This window comes from Balaenoptera physalus (assembly GCF_965194825.1).
Source record: "Balaenoptera physalus genome assembly, chromosome: 3".
NCBI classification, from domain to species: Eukaryota; Metazoa; Chordata; class Mammalia; order Artiodactyla; family Balaenopteridae; genus Balaenoptera; species Balaenoptera physalus.
The window spans coordinates 8,988,764-9,010,083 of NC_138890.1; the positions used below are offsets into that span (position 1 = coordinate 8,988,764).

Below are 21,320 nucleotides of genomic sequence, written 5' to 3' on the forward strand. Positions count from 1 at the left end.
TCCCCCCCTCCTCCCCCCCCCCCCCACGCACACACAGGCTGCCGAGTCCTTTGGAACTTTTTATTTGTGGGGTTGGAGAAGGTTCTGATCCGTTTCCCCCACTGAGCTTCCCACCCCAGGATATGAAGGGAACCCAGGGGTCCCTCCACCAACCCTGGGGTCCACAGCTCTAGAACCCCCAGCAGGCGAGGTCGGAGGGAGAGGGGCTGGCAGACAGGGGGAAGGGAGCGGGCAAAGGCTGGAATGGGGCGGCGGTATAATTGGGGCTGGCCAGGGGACAGTGGCCACAGTTGGGACAGGAGAGAGTGACAGTTTGGGTAAGGGTCTCAGTGTGGCCAGTTTGGGTAGAGTAGGGGCATCCGTTGCCGCAGGAGACAGTATAGGCCAGGAAAGGCATGATATGGGCTGCGGAGAGGTCAGGGTCCCCATTTGGCCAGGTAGGGGCACAGCTTACTCAGGGTCAGGATAGGCAGGCCGCTCAAAGGTCAGTGTTGGGTGGGGGGGACTCTGGCCAAGTCCACAGTGCCTGACTTCTGAGACTCGCTGATGAATGAATGCATGAGGGGCTAGAAACAGGTGCCCAGCTGGACACCGGTTAGGTGGATGGCAGGGCTGGGGCGTTCACCCTGGTGCTCCCTGGCTGCCCAGTTCCCCTTCTAGCAGAGGCTGCTGATTTCACTCTTGCTGCACCCCCACTTGCAACAGTTGCTGGAGAGGCCAGCCAGGACATTGCGGCTGCCCCGCAGAGCCCCTGGGGTGCCCTGCCAGCCCGGTCGGCCTCCATAGAAGGCCTGGAGGAACTTGGTCAGGGCCAGCCGCTCGCTGGAGGCCATTGCCTCATCCAGCTCGCTGTCTGCATTGGAGTCTGCGTCTGGGAAGGCATCCCCTGCAAAAGATGAAAAGAGTTAGTGCTTGGGACTCTGTCATACCCAGAGTCCGGGCTCCTGGCTGGTCCAGCTACTTCTCTGTTCTTGTGACTCAGCCTTGTGATTAAAGATTTTGATCCCAGTCAGGCCTGGGTTCCCGGTTTGATGGGCAGCTTACTCAACCTCATTGAGCTTGACTTTCCTCTTCTGTCGTATCTTTTCCCCTACTATTTATTTACCGAGGACCTGATGGTTAAGAACATGTGTTTGGGAGCTGAACTGACTGAGCACCAATCCCGTTATCATCTCTCAGCTTCCGTTTCCTTGTCGGCAAAACGGGGATAGTAATAACTCCTACCTTCTAGGGTTTTATACAGAGTAGATGATTTAATTAATACCCATTAAAAAAAAAAAAACTTAAAATAGTGTCTGGCACATGGTAGGCACTCAACTTTGTCCTAATCTGTTTTCACTCAATTTTGCCGCTTAACAAACCTGCAAGATACAGGGGATGTGCCTCCCTTTTGCAGATAAAGAGGATCAGGGAAGGAAAGCAACTTGGTAGGAGGGTCACCTACTAGGTGGCAAATCTAGCCTTGTACTCACCACACCCCTCACACTCCCTTCCCTGAAGGCTTGGAAAGCACTTTAGTTTCGGCTTCTGAAAGGCACTTTCCAGTGTTGTGCAGAGAGCAGCCTTGCCTAACGCAGGGCACAGGGCTCCCAAGTAGCAGCAGACTTTTAGCTGGTGTGGATGGCTTGCTGTCCCTCCCTCATCCGGCTCCCCCAGCCTTGACACAGCTTTGAGGGCCTGGCCCATCTCCCCAGCTGCATGTGGTGGAGGAGGGACTCCCCTGCCCTAGCCCCTCATCTCACCTCCGTCCCTGGCTCATTGGACCCATCTTGCGTCCTGTCAATGCCCCTGACACACACACAGCACCTCTCCAGCCTCACCCATAGCTTCATAGGCCAGGATGTCTGACCGCCTCCACCGGGAGCCCCCGCAGGTGAAGATGACTGCTCGGATGAATTCACGGCCGCAAAGCTTCACTCTGTAGGGTGCTGCCTGGGTCTCGGTCCACAGCTCCCCAGCCAGCACCCCCATGGCCAGCAGCAGCAGCAGCAGACGTTTGGCCATGCTGAACAGGGCTGCCTGAGATGTGAGAGGTGGCACAACGAGGCAGCTTCCTGTGGTTGGTGACTCCACCGCCTCCTGGCCCCCCATTTCCACATCTTAGTTCCCCCCGCCTGTCATGGAGGAGCAAAGTAACCTCCTTTATCTCCACCAGCAGAGAGGAGGCAGGCATGCGGCCCCCTCCACCCCTCCAGCACTGACCTTTCCCGTTTCCCAGGACCAAGCGATAACCTTTCGCCAGGGATGGGGTGATGTGGTCCAGTTCACTGTCATCTTCAACAGAGAGAGGTGAGAAGGCCTCCACTTAGCAGAGACCAGGAACCCAGACCCCCACCAGACCGGGAGAGAGGGCACAGCCAGCCCCCCATCACCACCATACTGCTAGGGTCCCAGGCCTCCTCCGTAATAACAACAATAATGAGTGCTTACACAGTATGGGCTATGGGGCCAGGCACTGCTCTAAATATGTATATTTGTTTAATTGATTGAATCCTCCCAACAACCTATGATAATAGTTCTCAAAATTTGAGCAAGCCTCAGAATCTCCTGGAGGGCTTGTTAAAACACAGATCGCTGGGCCCTACGTGCAGAGTGTCTGAAAATCTGCATTGGCAACAAATTTCCAGGCCATGCTGATGCTGCTGGTCCAGAAACCACACTTTTATTTTTTTTTTTAACTTTTTATTTTATATTGGAGTGTAGCCAATTAACAATGTTGTGATAGTTTCAGATGCACAGCAAAGGGCCTCAGCCATACATATACATGTATCCATTCTCTCCCAAACTCCCCTCCCATCCAGGCTGCCACATAACATTGAGCAGAGTTCCCTGTGCTCTACAGTTGGTCCTTGTTCAGAAACCACACTTTTAAAAGCCACTGGACTATGAGACTAGGACGAAGACTGTCTCCATGTTACAGGTGAGGAAACAGAAGAGTGACCTAAGGTGCCCAAGATCAGCTAGTAAGTGGAGGTGAGAGTTGGGGTTCAAACAGAGCCTCTGGCTCCAGAGCTCATGCTCTCCAAGGGAAAAACAATTTTTTTAAATTTTTATTGGAGTATAGTCGATTTATAATGTTGTGTTAGTTTCAGGTGCACAGCAAAGTGAATCAGTTATACATACACATATAGCCACTGTTTTTTTAGATTCTTTTCCCATATAGGCCATTACAGAATATTGAGTAAAGTTCCCTGTTCTATACAGCAGGTTCTTATTAGTTATCTATTTTATTTATAGTAGTGTGTGTATGTCAGTCCCAATCTCCAAATTTATCCCTCCCCCCAGGGAAAATTTTTAAGGATTAAAAAAAAATGTTGGGACTTCCCTGGTGGCGCAGTGGTTGAGAATCTGCCTGCCAATGCAGGGGACACGGGTTCGAGCCCTGGTCTGGGAGGATCCCACATGCCGCGGAGCAACTGGGCCCGTGAGCCACAACTACTGAGCCTGCGTGTCTGGAGCCTGTGCTCCGCAACAGGAGAGGCCATGACAATGAGAAGCCCGTGCACTGCGATGAAGAGTGGCTCCTGCTCGCTGCAACTGGAGAAAGCCCGCGCACAGAAATGAAGACCCAACACAGCCAAAAATGAATAAATAAATAAATAAATTTATTAAAAAAAAAAAAAAAGTTGGGACTTCCCTGGTGGTGTAGTGGTTAGGAATATGCCTGCCAATGCAGGGGACACGGGTTCGAGCCCTGGTCCGGGAAGATTCCACATGCCACGGAGCAACTAAGCTCATGTGCCACAACTACTGAGCCCGCGCGCCTAGAGCCCATGCTCCCCAACAAGAGAAGCCACTGCAATAAGCCCGCGCACCGCAACAAAGTGTAGCCCCCGCTCGCCGCAACTAGAGAAAGTCCGCGCGCATCAGCAGACCCAACGCAGCCAAAAATAAATAAGTAAATTTATTTTTTAAAAAATTGTTATGGGGACAGAGTTTCAGTTTCGCAGATGAAAAGAGTTCTGGAGATGGATGGTAGTGATGGTTGCACGACCATGTGAATGTACTTTATGTCATTGAACTGGACACTTAAAATGGTTAAGATGGTACATTTCATGTTATGTGTATGTTATCATAATTTTAAAAATAATTTTTAAATGTTTAATATCATATACAGAGAGGAACTGTCGTGTGCTGGGCAATGTTTAACAGTGGGCTTTCCAGATACAAATGAACTTATTTACAAAACAGAAATAGACCCACAGACATAGAAGACAAACTTATCATTACCAAAGGGGAAAGGGGTGGGGGAGAGATAAATTAGGAGGTTGGGATTAACAAATACATACTACTGTATATAAAATAGATAACCAACAAGGACCTACTGTATAGCACAGGGAACTATACTCAATATTTTGTAATAACCTATAAGGGAAAAGAATCTGAAAAAGAATATATACATATGTATATATATATACACATATATGTGAATGTGTGTATAACTGAATCACTGTTCTATACACCTGAAACTAACACAACATTGTAAATCAACTATGCTTCAATTTTTTAAATAATTTTTTTAAAATATTTATTTATTTATTTATTTGGCTGCACCGGGCCTTAGTTGCAGCACGCGGGATCTTTAGTTGTGGCATGTGGGATCTAGTTCTCTGACCAGGATCGAACCCGGGCCCCTTGCATTGGGAGTACGGAGCCTTAGCCACTGGACCACCAGGGAAGTCCCTATACTTCAATTTTTTTTTAAATAAATTTATTTATTTTATTTTATTTATTTTTGGTTGCATTGGATCTTCATTACTGCATGCAGGTTTTCTCTAGTTGCTGCAAGCGGGGGCTACTCTTCGCTGCGGTGCGCGGGCCTTTCATTGCGGTGGCTTCTCTTGCTGCAGAGCACAGGGGCTCTAGGTGCGCGGGCTTCAGTAGTTGCGGCTCGTGGGCTCTAGAGCACAGGCTCAGTAGTTGTGGCACACGGGATTAGTTGCTCCGCGGCATGTGGGATCTTCCCAGACCAGGGACTGAACCCATGTCCCCTGCATTGGCAGGCAGATTCTTAACCACTGTGCCACCAGGGAAGCCCCCTATACTTCAATTTTTAAAAGTATTAAAAAATAACAAAACAAAACAAGTAAACCCCAACGGGTTCTCTGGAAAAAAAAAAGGCCCTGATTTATAGTAGTTATAGGTTTCTGGCCAATTTCAAGCTACCAGCGTGATATCAGTGTGATGTTGCCAAATTCCTGAAAAGGTAACAATCAGTTTTCAGAAGTCAGTATAAGCCGGCTCCAGGACACCACCAAAATGTGAAAAACATTGCAATTTGCGCAATTTAAAAAATAATGAATTTTTTTAAACACCCATGTCATCATTACCCAGATCAAGAAGAAGGACAGTGCCAGCACCACAGATGTCAACCCCCCCACCCACGCATCCCCGGTCACAATTTCTTCCCTACAGAGGTAACCACCATCCTGACTTCAGCCATCACCACTTCTTTGCTTTTTATTCGTTTTGTGTGGTTTTTTTTTTTTCACCGTGCCACGTGGTTTATGCGATCTTAGTTCCCCAACCAGGGATTGAATCCAGACTCTCTGCAGTGAGAGCTCGGGGTCCTAACCACTGGACCGCCAGGGAATTCCCTGCTTTTAATTAGTTTTAACACCAACCTGGGCATCTCTGAAACAGATAACTGAATCTCTGAAACATAACTGAGTCTATTTCTTTTTTTTTTTTTTTTTCCTTTTTTTTTCGTTCTAACAAATTGAACTTTTTATCAAAGTTCATACAGATCTGGGCACATACAGAAAAGTGCCCAGATCATCAGTGGACACCTGGAAGAATTTTCACAAACTGAACACACTTCTGCATCCACCCCTCAGGTCCAGAAACAGAACATTCCCAGCCTCCATCCAGAGCAGGGAAATTAAACTCCACCGTCTGGGAGGAGGAGTATGGAAGAATTTGTGGACATATGTTAAAACTATACTAACTAATGAACGCTTTGAGTGAGAAGCTTTGAAGCTATGCAAAGATCCTGTTTCCCGTTGCGCCCACTGATGTTAGCATTCATTGGTGGATCGTGTGCATTTGCTATTATATATTATTTGGAATTCTTCTGTAAGGAAGAGCTGTTTCATCTCCATTTATTTACTTGTTCAATTATTTGTTTATACCAATATGGACTCATGAATAGTTATTTTTATTCTTTGGGTTAAAATTCAATACTATTATTATTTATTTCACCACCCAAATTGTTCCAGCTTCAGCCATTGGGAGCTCTTTCAATTGGTCCCTGCTCTAAGCATTTTCTTTCAGGCACTGCTCTTTTGACATGACTCTCTCTCTCTGTCTCTCTCTCTCTCTCCCTCTCTCTCTCTCTCTCTCTCTCTCTCTATATATATATATATATATTTTTTTTTTAAGTACTTCCTTACTGTCTGGCATCACAAGATGTTCCAGGCTCATCTTGCATTTCCCCTGCCCCAGTCCTAGTATCAGCCATTTTCCCAAGGAGCCTGTGTTCCCTTCACTGGAGAGTGGCATTGAGAAGCCAAGACCTGGATGCTGAGTCTGTTCATTGCTACTGAGGGTGGGAGTTGATGTTGTTGCTTCTGGGCCTTCTCAGCTGATAGCATCACTTTTTAAAAAAAAAATATTGCGGTAAAATTCATATGAAATCAAATTGACCATTTTAATGTTACATGTATGTGCATGTTCATAGTAGCACTAGTCACAATAGCCAAAAAGTGGAAACAACCCTGATTCCCATCAACAGATGAATGGATAAACAAAATATGGTCCATCCACACAATGGAATACCACTCAGCCTAGAAAGGAACGAAGCAATGACACACGCTACAATGTGGATGAACCTTGAAAACATTATGCTGAGTGAAAGAAGCCAGACACCAAAGGTCACATAGTGTATAATTCCATTTATAAGAGATGTCTGGAATAGGCACACCCATAGAGACAGAAAGCAGACTAGTGGTTGCCAAGGGTTGGGAGGAGGGAGGAATCGGGAGTAATTCTTATCAGGTATATCTCTGGGGTGACGAAAACATTTTGGAGCTAGACAGAGATGGTGGTTGCACAAGATTATGAATATACTAAATACCACCGAATTGTTCACTTTAACACGGTTAATTTTATGTTATGTCAATTTCACCTCAATTTATTTATTTGTTTTTTTTGTTTTTTGGTTTTTGCTACACCGTGCAGCTTGTGGAGCTTCCCCAGCGAGGGATCGGAACCGTGCCCCCTGCAGTGGAAGTGCAGTCCTATTTAATTATTTATATTATATATTTTTAAATTTCACCTCAATTTACAAAAAACAACAATAAGGGCTCTGGTGATGGGCAGAGCTGGGTTCGAATCCCATGTCTGCCTAGCTCCTGCTGTGTGACCTTCGGCAAGTCACTTAAGCTCTCTGTGCCTTAGTTTCCTCACCTGTAAAACAAGGAGGATTCAATGAGTGCGTCAAATTCTTAAAACAGTCTGTGGCATGCAGTAAGTGCTGCTTAATTAAATGTAATTTCTTTTTTTGTTTAAGTTTTTAAATTTTTAAATTTTTATTTTTATTTGGGCTGCGTTGGGTCTTTGTTGATGCACGAGGGCTTTCTCTAGTTGTGGCGATCGGGGGCTACTCTTCGTTGCGGTGTGCGGGCTTCTCATTGCGGTGGCTTCTCTTGTTGTGGAGCGTGGGCTCTAGGCGTGCGGGCTTCAGTAGTTGCAGCACGTGGGCTCAGTAGTTGTGGCACGCGGGCTCTAGAGCTCAGGCTCAGTAGTTGTGGTGCATGGGCTTAGTTGCTCCTCGGCATGTGGAATCTTCCCAGACCAGGGCTCGAACCTGTGTCCCCTGCATTGGCAGGCGGATTCTTATCCACTGTGCCACCGGGGAAGCCCCTTAAATGTTATGTCTACTTGACACATCCCCTTTGGATTCGAACTTTATTCCTTTGTCCTTTTCTTCATGACAGACTCCTGGCCTTGGTTGCCCCCAAGGCCAAGGACAATGCTCCAGAAGACAGGAGTCGTATCTGACTGTACTGCTTCACAGGGGCTGATGAATAATATGCTCCCCTCCTCTGCCTCTTCTCCTGGCCACTCTCTAGGGATGTACCCTTCTGCCCTTTTCTCCATATCCCCAATCCTGGCCCAGGGGTTGCTGATGAACAAACACATCAGGAAATATCTGTTGCCTGACTGTTTGACTTTAACTGACTGTCCCAGAACCAGAAGCTTCTTTTGTGCCTCACACAGAATCAGAATTTTGAGCCCATCACAGCTGAATGCAAATCCCACTTCCTGCGAGCAAGGCGCTGCACCTCTATGAGTTCATTGGGAAGACGTAGATAATAAGCGTATCTACTTTATGGGGTTGTTTGAGGACTTGGGTGAAATTATGTAAAGTGCTTAGCACCGGGCATAACACCCAAGTACAGAGGGTTGAATGGTGATCACCTCCTGGTGATATATCGCAGGACCTGTGAACGTGATCTTATTTGAAAAAAAGGATCTTTGTGGATATAATTAAGGACTTTGAAATGAGATCATCCTGGATTATCTGGGTGGGCCCTAAATCCAATGACAAGTGTTAATAGGCAGAGACAGAAGAGATAAGGCCAAGTGAAGATAGAGGCAGAGATGGGAGTGATGTAGCCAAAGAGACCAAGTCATGCCAGGAGCCACCAAAAGCTGCAAGAGAGCGAAAGATCCTCCCCTAGAGCCTTGGGAGGGAGCCACGGCTCTGCTGACACTTTAATTTCGGACTTCTGGCCTGCAAAACTGTGAGCGAATAAATTTCCACTGGTGTAAGCCACCCAGTTGTGGTGAACTGTTACAGCAGCCATAGGAAACTAATATATAAGAATTGGGAAATGTTACCTGCTACCAATATCATTATTGTTACTGCCATCATCATCATCATCACCACCATTATCATGGGCAGCATAAAAATGCACTTAAGGGACTTCCCTCGTGGCGCAGTGGTTAAGAATCTGCCTGCCAATGCAGGGGACACGGGTTTGAGCCCTGGTCCGGGAAGATCCCACATGCCACGGAGCAACTAAGCCCGTGCGCCACAACTACTGAGCCTGCCGTCCAGAGCGTGCGCCACAACTACTGAGCCCACGTGCCGCAACTCCTGAAGCCCGTGCGCCTAGAGCCTGTGCTCCGCAACAAGAGAAGCCACCGCAGTGAGAAGCCCGCGCACCACAACGAAGAGTAGCCCCCGCTCGCCGCAACTAGAGAAAGCCCGCGCGCAGCAACTAAGACCCAACACAGCCAAAAATAAATAAATAAATTTATATTAAAAAAACCACCTACAACCCAGATCTTTAAAAAAAAAAGCACTCAAATCTTACCAATCCATCCTAAATAAAGCCATTCTCCTAATTTGTTAACTAATTTTATTTATTTTTCTTTCTTTCTTTATTTAATTTTTGGCTGTGCCAGGTCTTATTTGCAGCATGCGGGATCTTTTAGTTGCGGCATGCGGGGTCATAGTTGCGGCATGCGGACTTCTTAGTTGTGGTATGTGAACTTTTAGCTGCGGCATGCATGCGGGATCTAGTTGCCTGACCAGGGATCAAACCCGGGCCCCCTGCATTGGGAGTGTGGAGTCTTACCCACTGGACTACCAGAGAAGTCCTTTTATTTTTGAACAGTTAATACATTCATGGGCTTCAGAAAACAAAAAGTATAAGGTTTATGCTGCAGTATCTCCCTCCCAAGTCTTAGTTCCCCTCTCTTCCCCCACAGGTAACCCACTGCTCTTGATTTCCTGAGTATCTTTCTGGAATTTCTGTGCACATATGAAAAGAAATATGAATACAAGTCCTTATCCCCCCACCCCCTCCAACACACACACACCTGCTTTTACATTAAAGGTAGCATTAAAATGTTGGGTTTTTTATTGTGGTAAAATATATATAACATAAAATATACCATTTTAGCCATTTTTAAGTATAAAGTTCAGTGGCATTAAGTACATTCACATTGGCATGCAACTATCACCATCATCCATCTCCAGAAATTTTTCATCTTCCCAAACTGAAACTCTGTACCCAGTTAAACAGGTACTCCCCATTTCTCCCTCTCCCAGCTCCTGGTAACCACCATTCTACTTTTTGTCTCTATGAATTTGCTTAGTCAAGGTACATTGCAAATTGGAACGATACAGGACTTTCCCTTTTGTGTCTAGATTCTTGCATTTAGCATAATCGTTCAAGGTTCATCCATGTGGTAGAATGTGTCAGAATTTCAGTTCAAGGTAACATGTTTTACATATTCTTCTGCACCTTCCTCCTCCACCCCCGCCCCAACTTAACAACAAATGCCGGAGTGCTCCCCTTTCCAAAGCTCTCTTTGCACCCTTGTCATTTTCTACAGCCGGATAGTATTTTGCCATGTAGATACCCCATAGTTAATTTCACTGCCAGAGACAGACATTTTTTTCATTTGTTTGTTCTTAGGTTAACACTGCAGTGAAGAACCTTGCACAAATGTCATTTCACACATATGCAAGTGTATCTGTATATAAATTCTGCAATGTGAGATTTCTGGCTCGAAGATTATGTGCATTTGTAATTTTTACAGATATTACCAAATTTCCTTCCTTGAGGGTTAGATTAATTCACACTCCCTCCAGCAGTGGATGAGAGTCCTGTTTCCCTTCAGCTTCACCAACAGAATATTATCAAACTTTGGATTTTTGCCAAAAGAACAAGTGAAAAATGGTATCTCGGAGTAGAGAAAATTTGCATTTGCCTAACCACAAGCAAGACGGAACATGTTTCCATATTTCCATGTGTTTAAGAGCTATTTATAGTTTTCTTTTTCCTCTCTGGTCACCTTCCTTGTCCATTATTCTTTTAGGTTGCTGATCTTTTCCTTCCTGATTTCTAGGAGTTGGGTTTTTTTTTTAATTTTTGTTTCTTTTTTTAAAAAATTAATTAATTATTTTTGGCTGCATTGGGTCTTGGTTGCTACGAGCCGACTTTCTCTAGCTGCCACAAGCAGGGTATACTCTTTATTGCAGTACGTGGGCTTCTCACTGAGGTGTCTTCTCTTTGTCGCAGAGCACGGTCTCTAGGCGCACAGGCTTCAGTAGTTGTGGCACGCGGGCTCAGTAGTTGTGGTGCACAGGCTTAGTTGCTCCGTGGTATGTGGGATCTTCCCAGACCAGGGCTCGAACCCGTGTCCCCTGCATTGGCAGGCGGATTCTTAACCACTGCACCACCAGGGAAGTCCCTTGTTTTGTTTTGTTTTGTTTTGTTGGCCGCTCCAGCAGCTTGCAGGATCTCAGTTCCCTGACCAGGGACTGAACCCGGTCCACGGCAGTGAAAGCCCGGAATCCTAACCACTAGGCCACCGGAACTCCCCTAGCAGTTCTTATACGTTAAAGAAGCTTACCATATGGTTATGAAATGTGTAGTAAATATTTTTTCCCAATTTGTCATTTCTCTAAACTCTTAAGATTACTGACCACTAACATTTATTGAGGATTTGCTACATGTCTGGCTTTGTCCTAGGTCCTTTAAACACACCATCTCTTTTCAACCTTATTGACACCATTTTTCATCTCTAAATACTACAACACACATTTTCTTACATAATATGATGCCATTTTCACACCTAACAAAATATACAATCATTCTTCAGTATCATCTTACACCAAAGCGAATGTTAACATTTCCCTGAGTCTCTGAAATATCTGTTTAGGGTTGGTTTAGAGCAATGCTGGCCAATAGCACTTTCTCTGATGATGAGAATGTGTTTTCCCATAAAGTAGTCACTAGCTACATGCGGCTGTTGAGTGCTTAAAATGTTTCCTGTGAGACTGAGGAACTGAATTCTTCATTGTATTTTATTTTAGTTTCTTTAAGTTTTAATAGCCACATGGAAAATTACAGGCCAATATCCCTGATGAAGCTAGATGCAAAAACTCTCAACAAAATATTAGCAAATCAGGGACTTCCCTGGTGGTCCAGTGGTTAAGACTCTGAGCTTCCACTGTAGCGGCTAGGGTCCGACCCCTGGTCAGGGAACCAAGATCCTGCATGCCCTGCGGCTCGGCCAAAAAAAAAAAAAATTAGCAAATCAAATTCAACAATACATTAAAGGGATCATACACCATGATCAAGTGGGATTTATTCTAGGGATGCAAGGAGGTTCAACACCTGTAAATTAATCAGTGTGATAAACCACATTAACAAAATGAAGGATAAAAATCATGTGATCATCTCAATAGATGCAGAAAAAATATCTGACAAAATTCAATATCCTTTCCTGATAAAAACTCTCAGCAAACTGCTATTCAGAGGAAATGTACTTAATGTAACAAAGGCCATATATGACAAGCCCACAGCTAACATCATACTCACCACTGTAAGTTTTTCCTCTAAGATTAGGAACAAGACAAGGGTGCCCACTCTCACTACTTCTATTCAACATAGCACTGGAAGTCCTAGCCAGAGCAATAAGGCAAGAAAAAGAAATAAAAGGCATCCCCTCCCATAAAAATAGCCACACAGGACTAGCAATTACCATACAAGACAGTGCAGATGTAGAATATGACTTCCTCACCCAAATACATCTCACCTGTACTCACTTTCTCCATTATTCCCCTCCCACTTGGCCCTCAGCCTTTTGCAATGTGATATCTGCCCCCCCGCAAATTGCCACTGAACCCAGGTCTCACCCCAGCCCCGCTTCTCCCCAGATTCTATCATATCTTCATTGGTTCATGCAAGCCCTCACCAATTTAATTTCTGTCCCCTCCATCCCAGATCCCCAATTCCTTGCCCTTCCCAAACCTTTGCCAGCATCTCTAAGGCATTTGCTATGTGTTCTTAAGCTGGTAGATATTCTTAAATAATAGGATGTATCATTTTGTATGTTTATACTTTTACTTTATATGTTTATACAAGTATGTTGTAATTTGCAAAATGACATTGTATACTAGATCTCCATCTGTATCCTTTTCAGTGATACATTGTGGGATTTTTTTGTTTATTTTGCTGTCTTTTTTTTTTCTTTTTTTAACCAGATTGAAAGCATTTATTAACTTCTTTCTTTCAGCCTCCTCCCAACAAAAAGTTGTCTTTCCACCGGGGGTGGGATTTGGGGGGACGGGGAATAGGTTGACACAGGTTCATGTAGATATGCATGCACCCCAAGCATTTTCTCTAAAAGCCCAAGTATTTAGGGCATTGTCTCTCAGATCTTTGTTATTTTTAAATCTCAGTCCATTCCTTTCTTTTACAAATCTTCTTTTCAGTGCCTCCAGAAATAGGTTTCCATGCATGAAGATTGTCTTCATGCATCAAATTCATGGATATATCTGCACAGTGTTTATATATCAAACATAAATAAATATATATATATATATTTCTTTTACCCTACTGTGTACATAGTTTGAAAAGTTAGAAGAACCACCCTGGGCTTCCCTGGTGGCGCAGTGGTTAAGAATCTACCTGCCAATGCAGGGGACATGGGTTCAAGCCCTGGTCCGGGAAGATCCCACATGCTGTGGAGCAACTAAGCCCGTGCGCCACAGCTACTAAGCCTGCGCTCTAGAGCCCGCGAGCCACAACTACTGAGCCCATGTGCCACAACTACTGAAGCCCGCGTGCCTAGAGCCCATGCTCCGCAACAAGAGAAGCCACCACAATGAGAAGCCCGCTCACCGCAATGAAGAGTAGCCCCTGCTCACCACAACTAGAGAAAGCCTGCGCATAGCAACGAAGATCCAACGCAGCCAAAAATAAATAAATTAAATAAATTTAAAAAAAAAAAAGAAGAAGAAGAACCAGCCTGCTAATCATTCACTACACCTCGTGTTTAATAAGCAGAAATGCACAGGCTTTTAAGATGAATTTCCAGCATAACAGAAGGACATCTTGTTTGCATTTCAATGCACCAAGTGCCAGATTCTTATTTCATTACTCGCTGGCACATTAATGGATGGCTCTTAATTTCTTTTTTTCTCTCTTTTAGCAAAACTCCATGAAGACCTCTCACTCTTGCCACTTGGGTCAGGAGCAAGGTTGCCTTATTTTAAAACGCTATAGTGTCTGAGTTTCACCGCATCAGCATCACATTTTTTAAGAGCTACTTTGTTGCTTTCACTGGTAGATTAGTACCCTATATCATTCAGCATTCTTATTTCATCTTTCTAGTCCCCGAGGGATGGACACCTACATTGCTTCCAACTTCCTGCTTCAATGAGCATTCTTATCTGGTGCAAAACTCAGTGAATATAAAAACTTGGAACAGAATTACCAAAGTTGTAGTTCTCTCAATTTAACAGGGATCCAAAAACTGGCTTAAACAAGAGAGAATGTTTGTCTCTGCTGGCAGACAGCCTGGGGACCCTGGGTCCTTCTGTCAGTTGCTCCACCATCCTCCAGGGCAGTATCTCCAAGGACATTTGGCTGTGTCTGGGGACATCCTTGGTTGTCACACCTGGCGAAGGGAGCGGGGTGGGAAGGTTGTGTGCTACTGGCATGTAGTGAGTGGTGGCCAGGTATGCCGCTCAATACTCTACAGTGCACAGAATATCCCCCTGCGACAAAGAACAATTTGGCCTCAAATGTCAATGATGTCGCCTGCCCTACAATAGTCCCCACTCATTTTTTTTTTGTTTTTGGCCAAACTGCGAGGCATGCAGGACCTTAGTTCCCCGACCAGGGATGGAACCCATGCCCCCTGCAGTGGGAGCGTGGAGTCTTAACCACTGGACCACCAGGGAAGTCCCCCACTCCTTTTTGTCATGACTGACGCATTGAAGACACTGGGACAGTTGTCCTGTAGCACACTCAACCCTCGGGGTTTGTCAGTTGCTTCCTGATGTCATTTAACCTGTTCCTCTACGCTTCCCGTTTCCTGCAAACTGGACGTTAGGTCAAGAGACCTGATCAGAGTCAAGTTTAACATTTTGGCAAGATGTGTCCCAGGGGAAGCTGTGAACTTCCATTGGTATCACATCAGGAGGCCCCGGAGGCCCAAGGGTCCCTCTACTGTGATGCTCAGTTTCATTGCAGCTAACACTGGTGCCAGTCTGGCCTCTGTGATGAAGTCTGCACCCCCACACCTAGTGAACCCTGGGCGTACCTTGTTCCCCAACATCTTCTCACCTGATGTTTGATAACACCCATCGATGAATACTGCCCAAATCATTTATTTCATTGGCTTCTGCAAAATGGTGATTGTTCTAATTCTCTCATTCCTTCCAGTTTTTTTGGCCATGCCACACAGCTTGCGGGATCTTAGTTTCCCGACCGGGCATGGGGCCAGGGATCAAACCCAGGCCCCCTGCAGTGGAAGCGCGCAGTCCTAACCACTGGATCGCGAGGGAATTCTCTCCTTCCACATTTTTTAGCTGGCATTCTTAGACTGTTTGGTGACCATGAAAAGTTACTAATGGGAAGGCAAGACCGTGCTTAATTCCTTACTTTTAATTACCAACATTTTCGGAAAGGAGTTGGTTGAGAGCGTCTTCCAATGGGTTAATAAGTGTGTGTGTGTTTTAACTTTCAAATCGAGGTATAACATACATAAAGTGCACAGATCTTAAATGGAGAGCTCAGGGAATTTTTACAGCTATATACCCGTGCAACCACCACCAGATAAAAATATAGAGCATTTCTAATCCCACACTGCCTTCCCTGCCATTAAGTTTTATAATGAGTAATTTCAATTGAAGAAATGATTTCCAGGCTTGGTTGTACCCATCTTGGGGGTTCAAGGACTTCAGGAAGGTGGGGAAATGGGTGAGAAGTAAAAATAGGGCTTCTTGGCACTCCCCCATCCAACATGGCTGGCTCTGGCACCCAAACCTGTCTCACAGAAGTAGCGGCAAGGGTCGAGCAACTTGCTTTGCCAGTCAGGATTTATCCCGGGCACCTCCTGCCTGGAAGTCTCATTAATTCTTGGGGCTCAGCTAGCATTTCCAAGCAGATGGGGACTGCCCCTTCTAGTCTTCCATCGAGGGTCACACCCAGGGGCAGCAAAGCACACTGGAAAGTTCCAGAAAAGGAGACAGGCTGTCTGGGTTCTGCTGCCTTCAGTTACATGATCCTAGAGGAGGTACTTTCCCTTCTGAGCCTTTGTTTGCTCACCTGTCAAGTGGGGGGAATATTCCGCTTTGCTGGGTTCTTGGGAGGATTTCTGCAGAATCATCAGACTACCTTTACATTTCTGACCTCACCTCTTGGCACTTTCCTCTTTGCTAATTCCACCCCTGCCAGATGTTTGTTCCAGTCTCCAGGCCTTTGCTTCTGCAGTTCCCTCCACCTCGCTTTTGTGGGGCTTGCTTGCTTTCTACAACTCAGGCGCAGTTCGAATGACCCCCTCCTCAGGTTACATGGGCTACAGCGGTCTCTCTTATCACGCACACTCTAATGTTGATTTTTTTTCTTTAAAGAGTCTTTGTTGTTGTTTTTTAAATTGAAGTATAGTTGATTTACAATGTTGTGTTAGTTTCAGGTGTAGAGCAAAGTTATTCAGATATATATATATATACACTTTCTCAGCTCCTTTTCCCTTATAGGTTATTACAAAACATTGAGTATAGTTCCCTGTGCTATATTATCAGTCCTTTCTGATTATTTTCTATATAGTAGCGCCTCACAGCTCTTACGAACCTATTTTGAGTATTAATTTCACTGCTTATCGTGTCTCCTCCTGTAGCAGAATGCAGAGTCTAGGGACTTGTCTGCTTTTTTCACTTTTACAGTCAGGGCCTTGCACGAGGAAACTGTAATGTTCGTTGAACTAGGAAACATAAGCCCAGAGAGGTGGAGCCACTTTCTCATTTGTCACACAGCAAAATCTGAATTAGAACTTCAGGCTCTGAGCCTTTGCTTTCTTTTCCCTCCCTCTTTGGTGGGGATTAGGGCACAAAATTTAAGGGGTGTCAAAAAAATTAGTCATCGAGATATTTTTAAAAGTCAAAATTGGGAATTCCCTGGCGGTCCAGTGGTTAGGACTCTGCGCTTTCACTGCGGAGGGCCGGGGTTCAATCCCTGGTCTGGGAACTAAGATCCTGGCCAGCTGTGCCGCCGCCAGGAAAAAAAAAAAAAGTAGAAAGAAGCAAGCTGTGTGTCGCCGCCAGGAAAAAAAAAAAAAAGTAAAAATTAATGTCAACAAAAAGCAAAAGATAAGATTCGACCTTGTACTCGCATGACTCACCCCGCCCTAATCCCAGTCCTGGCAGATCCCGTCTTTATTTAAAATTTTGCTATTCTGTTCACCATGGATTTATTTTTTTCCCATTAATTTTGATATTTAAAAAATATTGCAATATTTCATTAGAATGTTATTCATCTTGATGATTGAGTTTTCCCACCCAAGACGCTCACCCTAGTACAAGCCCCGCTTCTGTCTCTTCTCCTCCCCTAGAGAAACTGAGACACGGAGGACTCGGGGTGGGAGTGGGGGAAGGATGGGGGAGCTGTGTGGAGCCGGTTGAGCAACCCGAGCTGCCCCGGGAGGGGCTGGACGCTGACCTTTGTTTATCGCCCGCGGTAGAAGCAGCTAATTAAGTCTCCCCCGCCTGCGGGAGACCTTTCCCAGGTCGGCCCGCGCCTCCTGCGGGGCCGAGATGGCCGCGGTAGCCCCGGCAGCGGTGACCTTTCCGGGTCCAATGGGGCGGGGAGGCGGGAGAGCGGGATGGGTTTAGGCGGAAATGGTGGCAGGGGTGTCGCGGCCCTGGGATCGAACCCCGCCTCGGCCCCCCACGTTCATCCTACCACCATAGGGTAATAGGGGGAGGGAAAGACCGCCCGGTGACGTCATCGAACCCCGAGCCCGGCTTCCGCCGCCGACGTCACAGACAAGCAGCGTAGCGTCACCGCATTCCTCCCGTGACGTCAGCGCGCGAGGCCAAGAACTGGCCCATAGGGGAAGGGAGAAGTCTGAAGGAAGAGATCTTTCCTTTCTCGCACTTTATATTTGGTAAGGCGTTTAAAGTACGCAGAAACGGACTACCACTCCCATCTGGCCTTGCGTGCTGCGCATGAGCACAGCTTCCAACGAGAGAGCGCGGCAAACCTTTGGGCTAGATTGACGTCCCTTTAGTCGAACCAAAAGGCAAGTTTTACGGCCGCAAACCAGTCCGACCTCACAGGCCCCACCCCTTTATTCTTAGCCCGCAGCTTCTTTGAGGGAGTGACGGGCTCCTCTGCCTTTGAGGGCTTAGTTTCCTTTGATTGACATTCACACCGATGAATCAGAGCGCCGGGAAGTCGAGAGGATGTTGAAATACGTGCCTTGGAGCCAATAGCTTAGCGGCAGGGCCTGGCGCCGTCCAATCACTTTTCCCAGTGCCGCCAATCACCCTGGACCCCGCCCCTGGCGCGTGACGTAAGTAGGGTGGGTAGCAACAGTTGCCCCGGTGAGGGAAACGGAGGCGCCATAGCCACGGTAGTCGTGGCGACCAAGCAACCCGGCAACGCGAGTCAACAACAACAACCGACCGGCCGACCCCCACCCCACCCCCCCGGCCCGGCCTGGGGACCCCGGCACGTTCTGTCCCCCTCCCAACATCGCCTCCGAGACCTGTGGAAAGCCCTTCCGCGGACAGAAGTAGGGAGAAGCCGAGGTAACCCGTGCGGCCCCAGGGTGGCGGTCCGGGCCGGGGAGGACAGCGATGCCCGGGCGGCGGGTGTCGCTGTAATCATAATCTTGGGGGAAGGGGCGAGCGGTCAAAATGGCGGCGGCGACTGTCGGGGCCGTGGGGGAGGGGGCTGGGGCCCGGCTGGGGCTACACCACCCGCCCCCGGGCCCCGCAGCCCGGCCCCCGCGAGGGGCGGGCGCTCGCAGGCAGACGGCGAGTGGAGGTAGGTCGGCCAGCCGGGGCGGGGGGCTTTTATATGTTGGGAGGCACAAGGGGGCGGGACTGGGAGGGCTGGGCCAATGGGAACGAGGGAGGGGCGAGGCGGGACCGAAGTGGGTGGGCGGGGCCAGATCATAAGGTGTGGGCGGGACCGGCCGGTGTCCCGGGAACCGGGTGGGGCAGCTGCCGCCTAGGCATTCCTGCTCCCCTAAGCGATGGAGGTCACCTGTGCCTTGTCACTTTAGAACCTGCCAGGACTCTGTCTACCACATGTGTGGCCTCAGTTTTCTATCCTGTAAAGTGGGGAGAATCACTGCCATCGCCTCTTTTTTGCATTTCAGGGACTCCTAATTCCTTTCAGGAATTTCTCTAGGGCTCATTCTTGAACTTTTTACTCCTATTTACTTTTTCTGAATTTTTTTATAGATTAACTGTTAGTCTTGATTTCAACATTGCTGTTCGCTCCTACATCTGCCTTCTCTCTGAGAAGAGGTGAAGGTAGACAATTTCATGAAGCTGTGGGTAGAGGTATGGCTTTAGTCTGGACGATTTGGTTCGCAGAAAGTGAAGCCCATGGCAGAGAGGAGTGATCTTGGGTGACTGAGTTAGAAGAACAGAAACTTGATTGCTTCTATGTGGGCAGCTCTAAGATCTAAGATCTCATCTTGTCCCTGGGCAGGGGGCTTGTTCCTGGAGATGGGACCATTCCTAGCTGTTCTGCCCATTCTGGTCTTCCTTTGGGGAAGGAAGTAAATGATGGAGTAAAGGGCGCCTGAGGAAGTTTATGACGCTGCTTCTCTTGGCTAGACACATGTTTTTGTGTCAGTCAAGTTGGTGTCAACTGGGTCACATGTCACTGAGGAGGTACCAGCTTCCAGAGCCACGTGGGCAGGGAGCCGGGACACCGAGGTCAGAGGGAACGGGAAGTGTTCCACGTTTGTTAGAGGAGAATCTGAGTGACTGCTTTGCCGGGAGACAAGATCTGCCAGCTTGGGGAAGATTTTTTTTTTTTTTTTTTTTTTTTTTTAAATAGCAGCTGGGCCAAGTCCACTGTGCTTATTCTCTGTCTTGCTTTGGAGCTTGGCATCAGCAGAGCCGAGTGCATGCTGCAGCCGTTTTCTTTTAAAATCAATTAGTAAACTTCAGGGAGAAGGAACGTTTCAGGTTCTCCCAAAGCCTTCCCTCAAGAATTTGAGATAAGGCTTGGGGGTGTCACTTCTCCAGGGACTTTTCCCAGGTCAGGAAATAACCTGATCTGGGAAATATTTCTAAAATCTAGAAATAACCAAGTTGCCAGGTCATCGGCACCTATTAGAAAGGCGAGCTCTGAGCAGAAAGTGATCTAGTCTTGTTAACTGCCCCTCCCCCTTCTTATATCTTATGCATTTGAAAGGCCCAAGCCCAGAGGGGCTATTAGACTCCTGAAGGGAACACTGGCTTTGGTCACTTGTCCTTGAAACAAACAACTGCTTTCTAGCTGTATGCTCCTGGGCAAGTAACTTAACTTCTCTGGACCTTAGTTTCTTCCCATCTAAACTAGGGACAGTGATCCTTGGTAATGATTTTAATCTCATATTACTATGCTGTGGATCCCATAAAAGAATACATGTTGAGCATCAAATACATAGTAATTGCTCAAACTGTGTTGGCTGCTACTGTTATTATGATGGTTGTTGCTTCCTGCTCAGCCTTTGGAATTATACCATTCGCATTTATTTTTATCATTTTGAATCGGGTGACAGCCTAGTGGCTTTAAAGCTTGACTCACTTGCTGTGTGGGCCGATGACTGGGATCCCGGGAAGCTGAGTGCTAGGACTCTAGTTTCTAGTGGGACAGTGTCACTCTCCTAAGGCCCTTCTCCAGCTTTAGGAGGGTAGCCAGGAAGAAAATTTTTCCCTGGGCCCAGGCTCAGACCCAACCCACCGGGAGGCAGCTGGATGAGCTGGAGCTGTGGGTATCATGGGAAAGGTGGGGACCTGGGAAGGGTGTCTCTGGAGCTAAGGGTCTCTCCCTCCCCTTCCTGCCACACGCCCCAGCATTTTGGGGCTGAAGACAGGGGATAGGCTAGGCAGGATCCACCCCCTCCCCATCACCACCTACTAGGGACACGGCTTCCAGATAGCACCCACACAGCGCATAGTCTTCCTGGCCTAAGGGGCCTGTTCTGGACCAGGAGGCATCACCTGCCCCTGTAGCACAAGCTTGCTGCTGGCAGGAGGCAGTAACTTTTTCACAAGGTCTTACCAGTTGCTAGATTTGAACCGGCTTTTGACAGTCACTAGCAGTGTGTTCCCAGCATTGTGGACACTCATTTGACAGTAAAAGTTGAGCCCCAGCTGTGTGCTTGTCAGTGTTTTAGTAGCTGGGGATAGAGTCATGGGCAAGGCAGGTCACATCTCCACCCCTGGGGAAAGCTTACCTTTCTGGTCGTGGAGGGAAGAAGAAAATAAACAGGATACAGGGCCAGGAAAAAAATAAAACAGGAGTATGTACTCCGGAGGGCTTGGAAGGGGGTTACCT

General features: G+C 46.9%; 2 protein-coding genes across 2 annotated transcripts in view; one reads left to right on the forward strand and one right to left on the reverse strand.

The window, feature by feature from the left end:
- Positions 1-52: 52 nt before the first annotated feature.
- On the reverse strand, positions 53-17,797 carry RLN3 (relaxin 3). The gene is made up of 3 exons (XM_082456749.1): positions 17,472-17,797; positions 1,821-2,019; positions 53-886 (listed from the first exon to the last, which is right to left on the reverse strand). Exons 2-3 carry the CDS (start codon positions 2,002-2,004, stop codon positions 657-659), a joined length of 414 nt encoding a protein of 137 aa, XP_082312875.1. The 5' UTR covers positions 2,005-2,019; positions 17,472-17,797; the 3' UTR covers positions 53-656.
- A 546-nt stretch (positions 17,798-18,343) lies between these two features.
- Positions 18,344-21,320, forward strand: part of RFX1 (regulatory factor X1) — a 31,910-nt gene continuing 28,933 nt past the window's right edge. Inside the window, exon 1 of the mRNA XM_082456689.1 lies at positions 18,344-18,565. The gene's annotated coding sequence lies outside the window, so the exon portion shown is untranslated. The remainder of the gene's footprint in view (positions 18,566-21,320) is intronic.

Bases quoted from the DNA above. Each gene is read 5' to 3' on its own strand.
- RLN3 (XM_082456749.1), bottom strand. From the start codon at position 2,004: ATGGCCAAACGTCTGCTGCTGCTGCTGCTGGCCATGGGGGTGCTGGCT. The intron at 887-1,820 runs GTGAGGCTGGAG...CATCTTTTGCAG, and splicing joins CCTGGCCTATGAAGCTATGG to GGGATGCCTTCCCAGACGCA.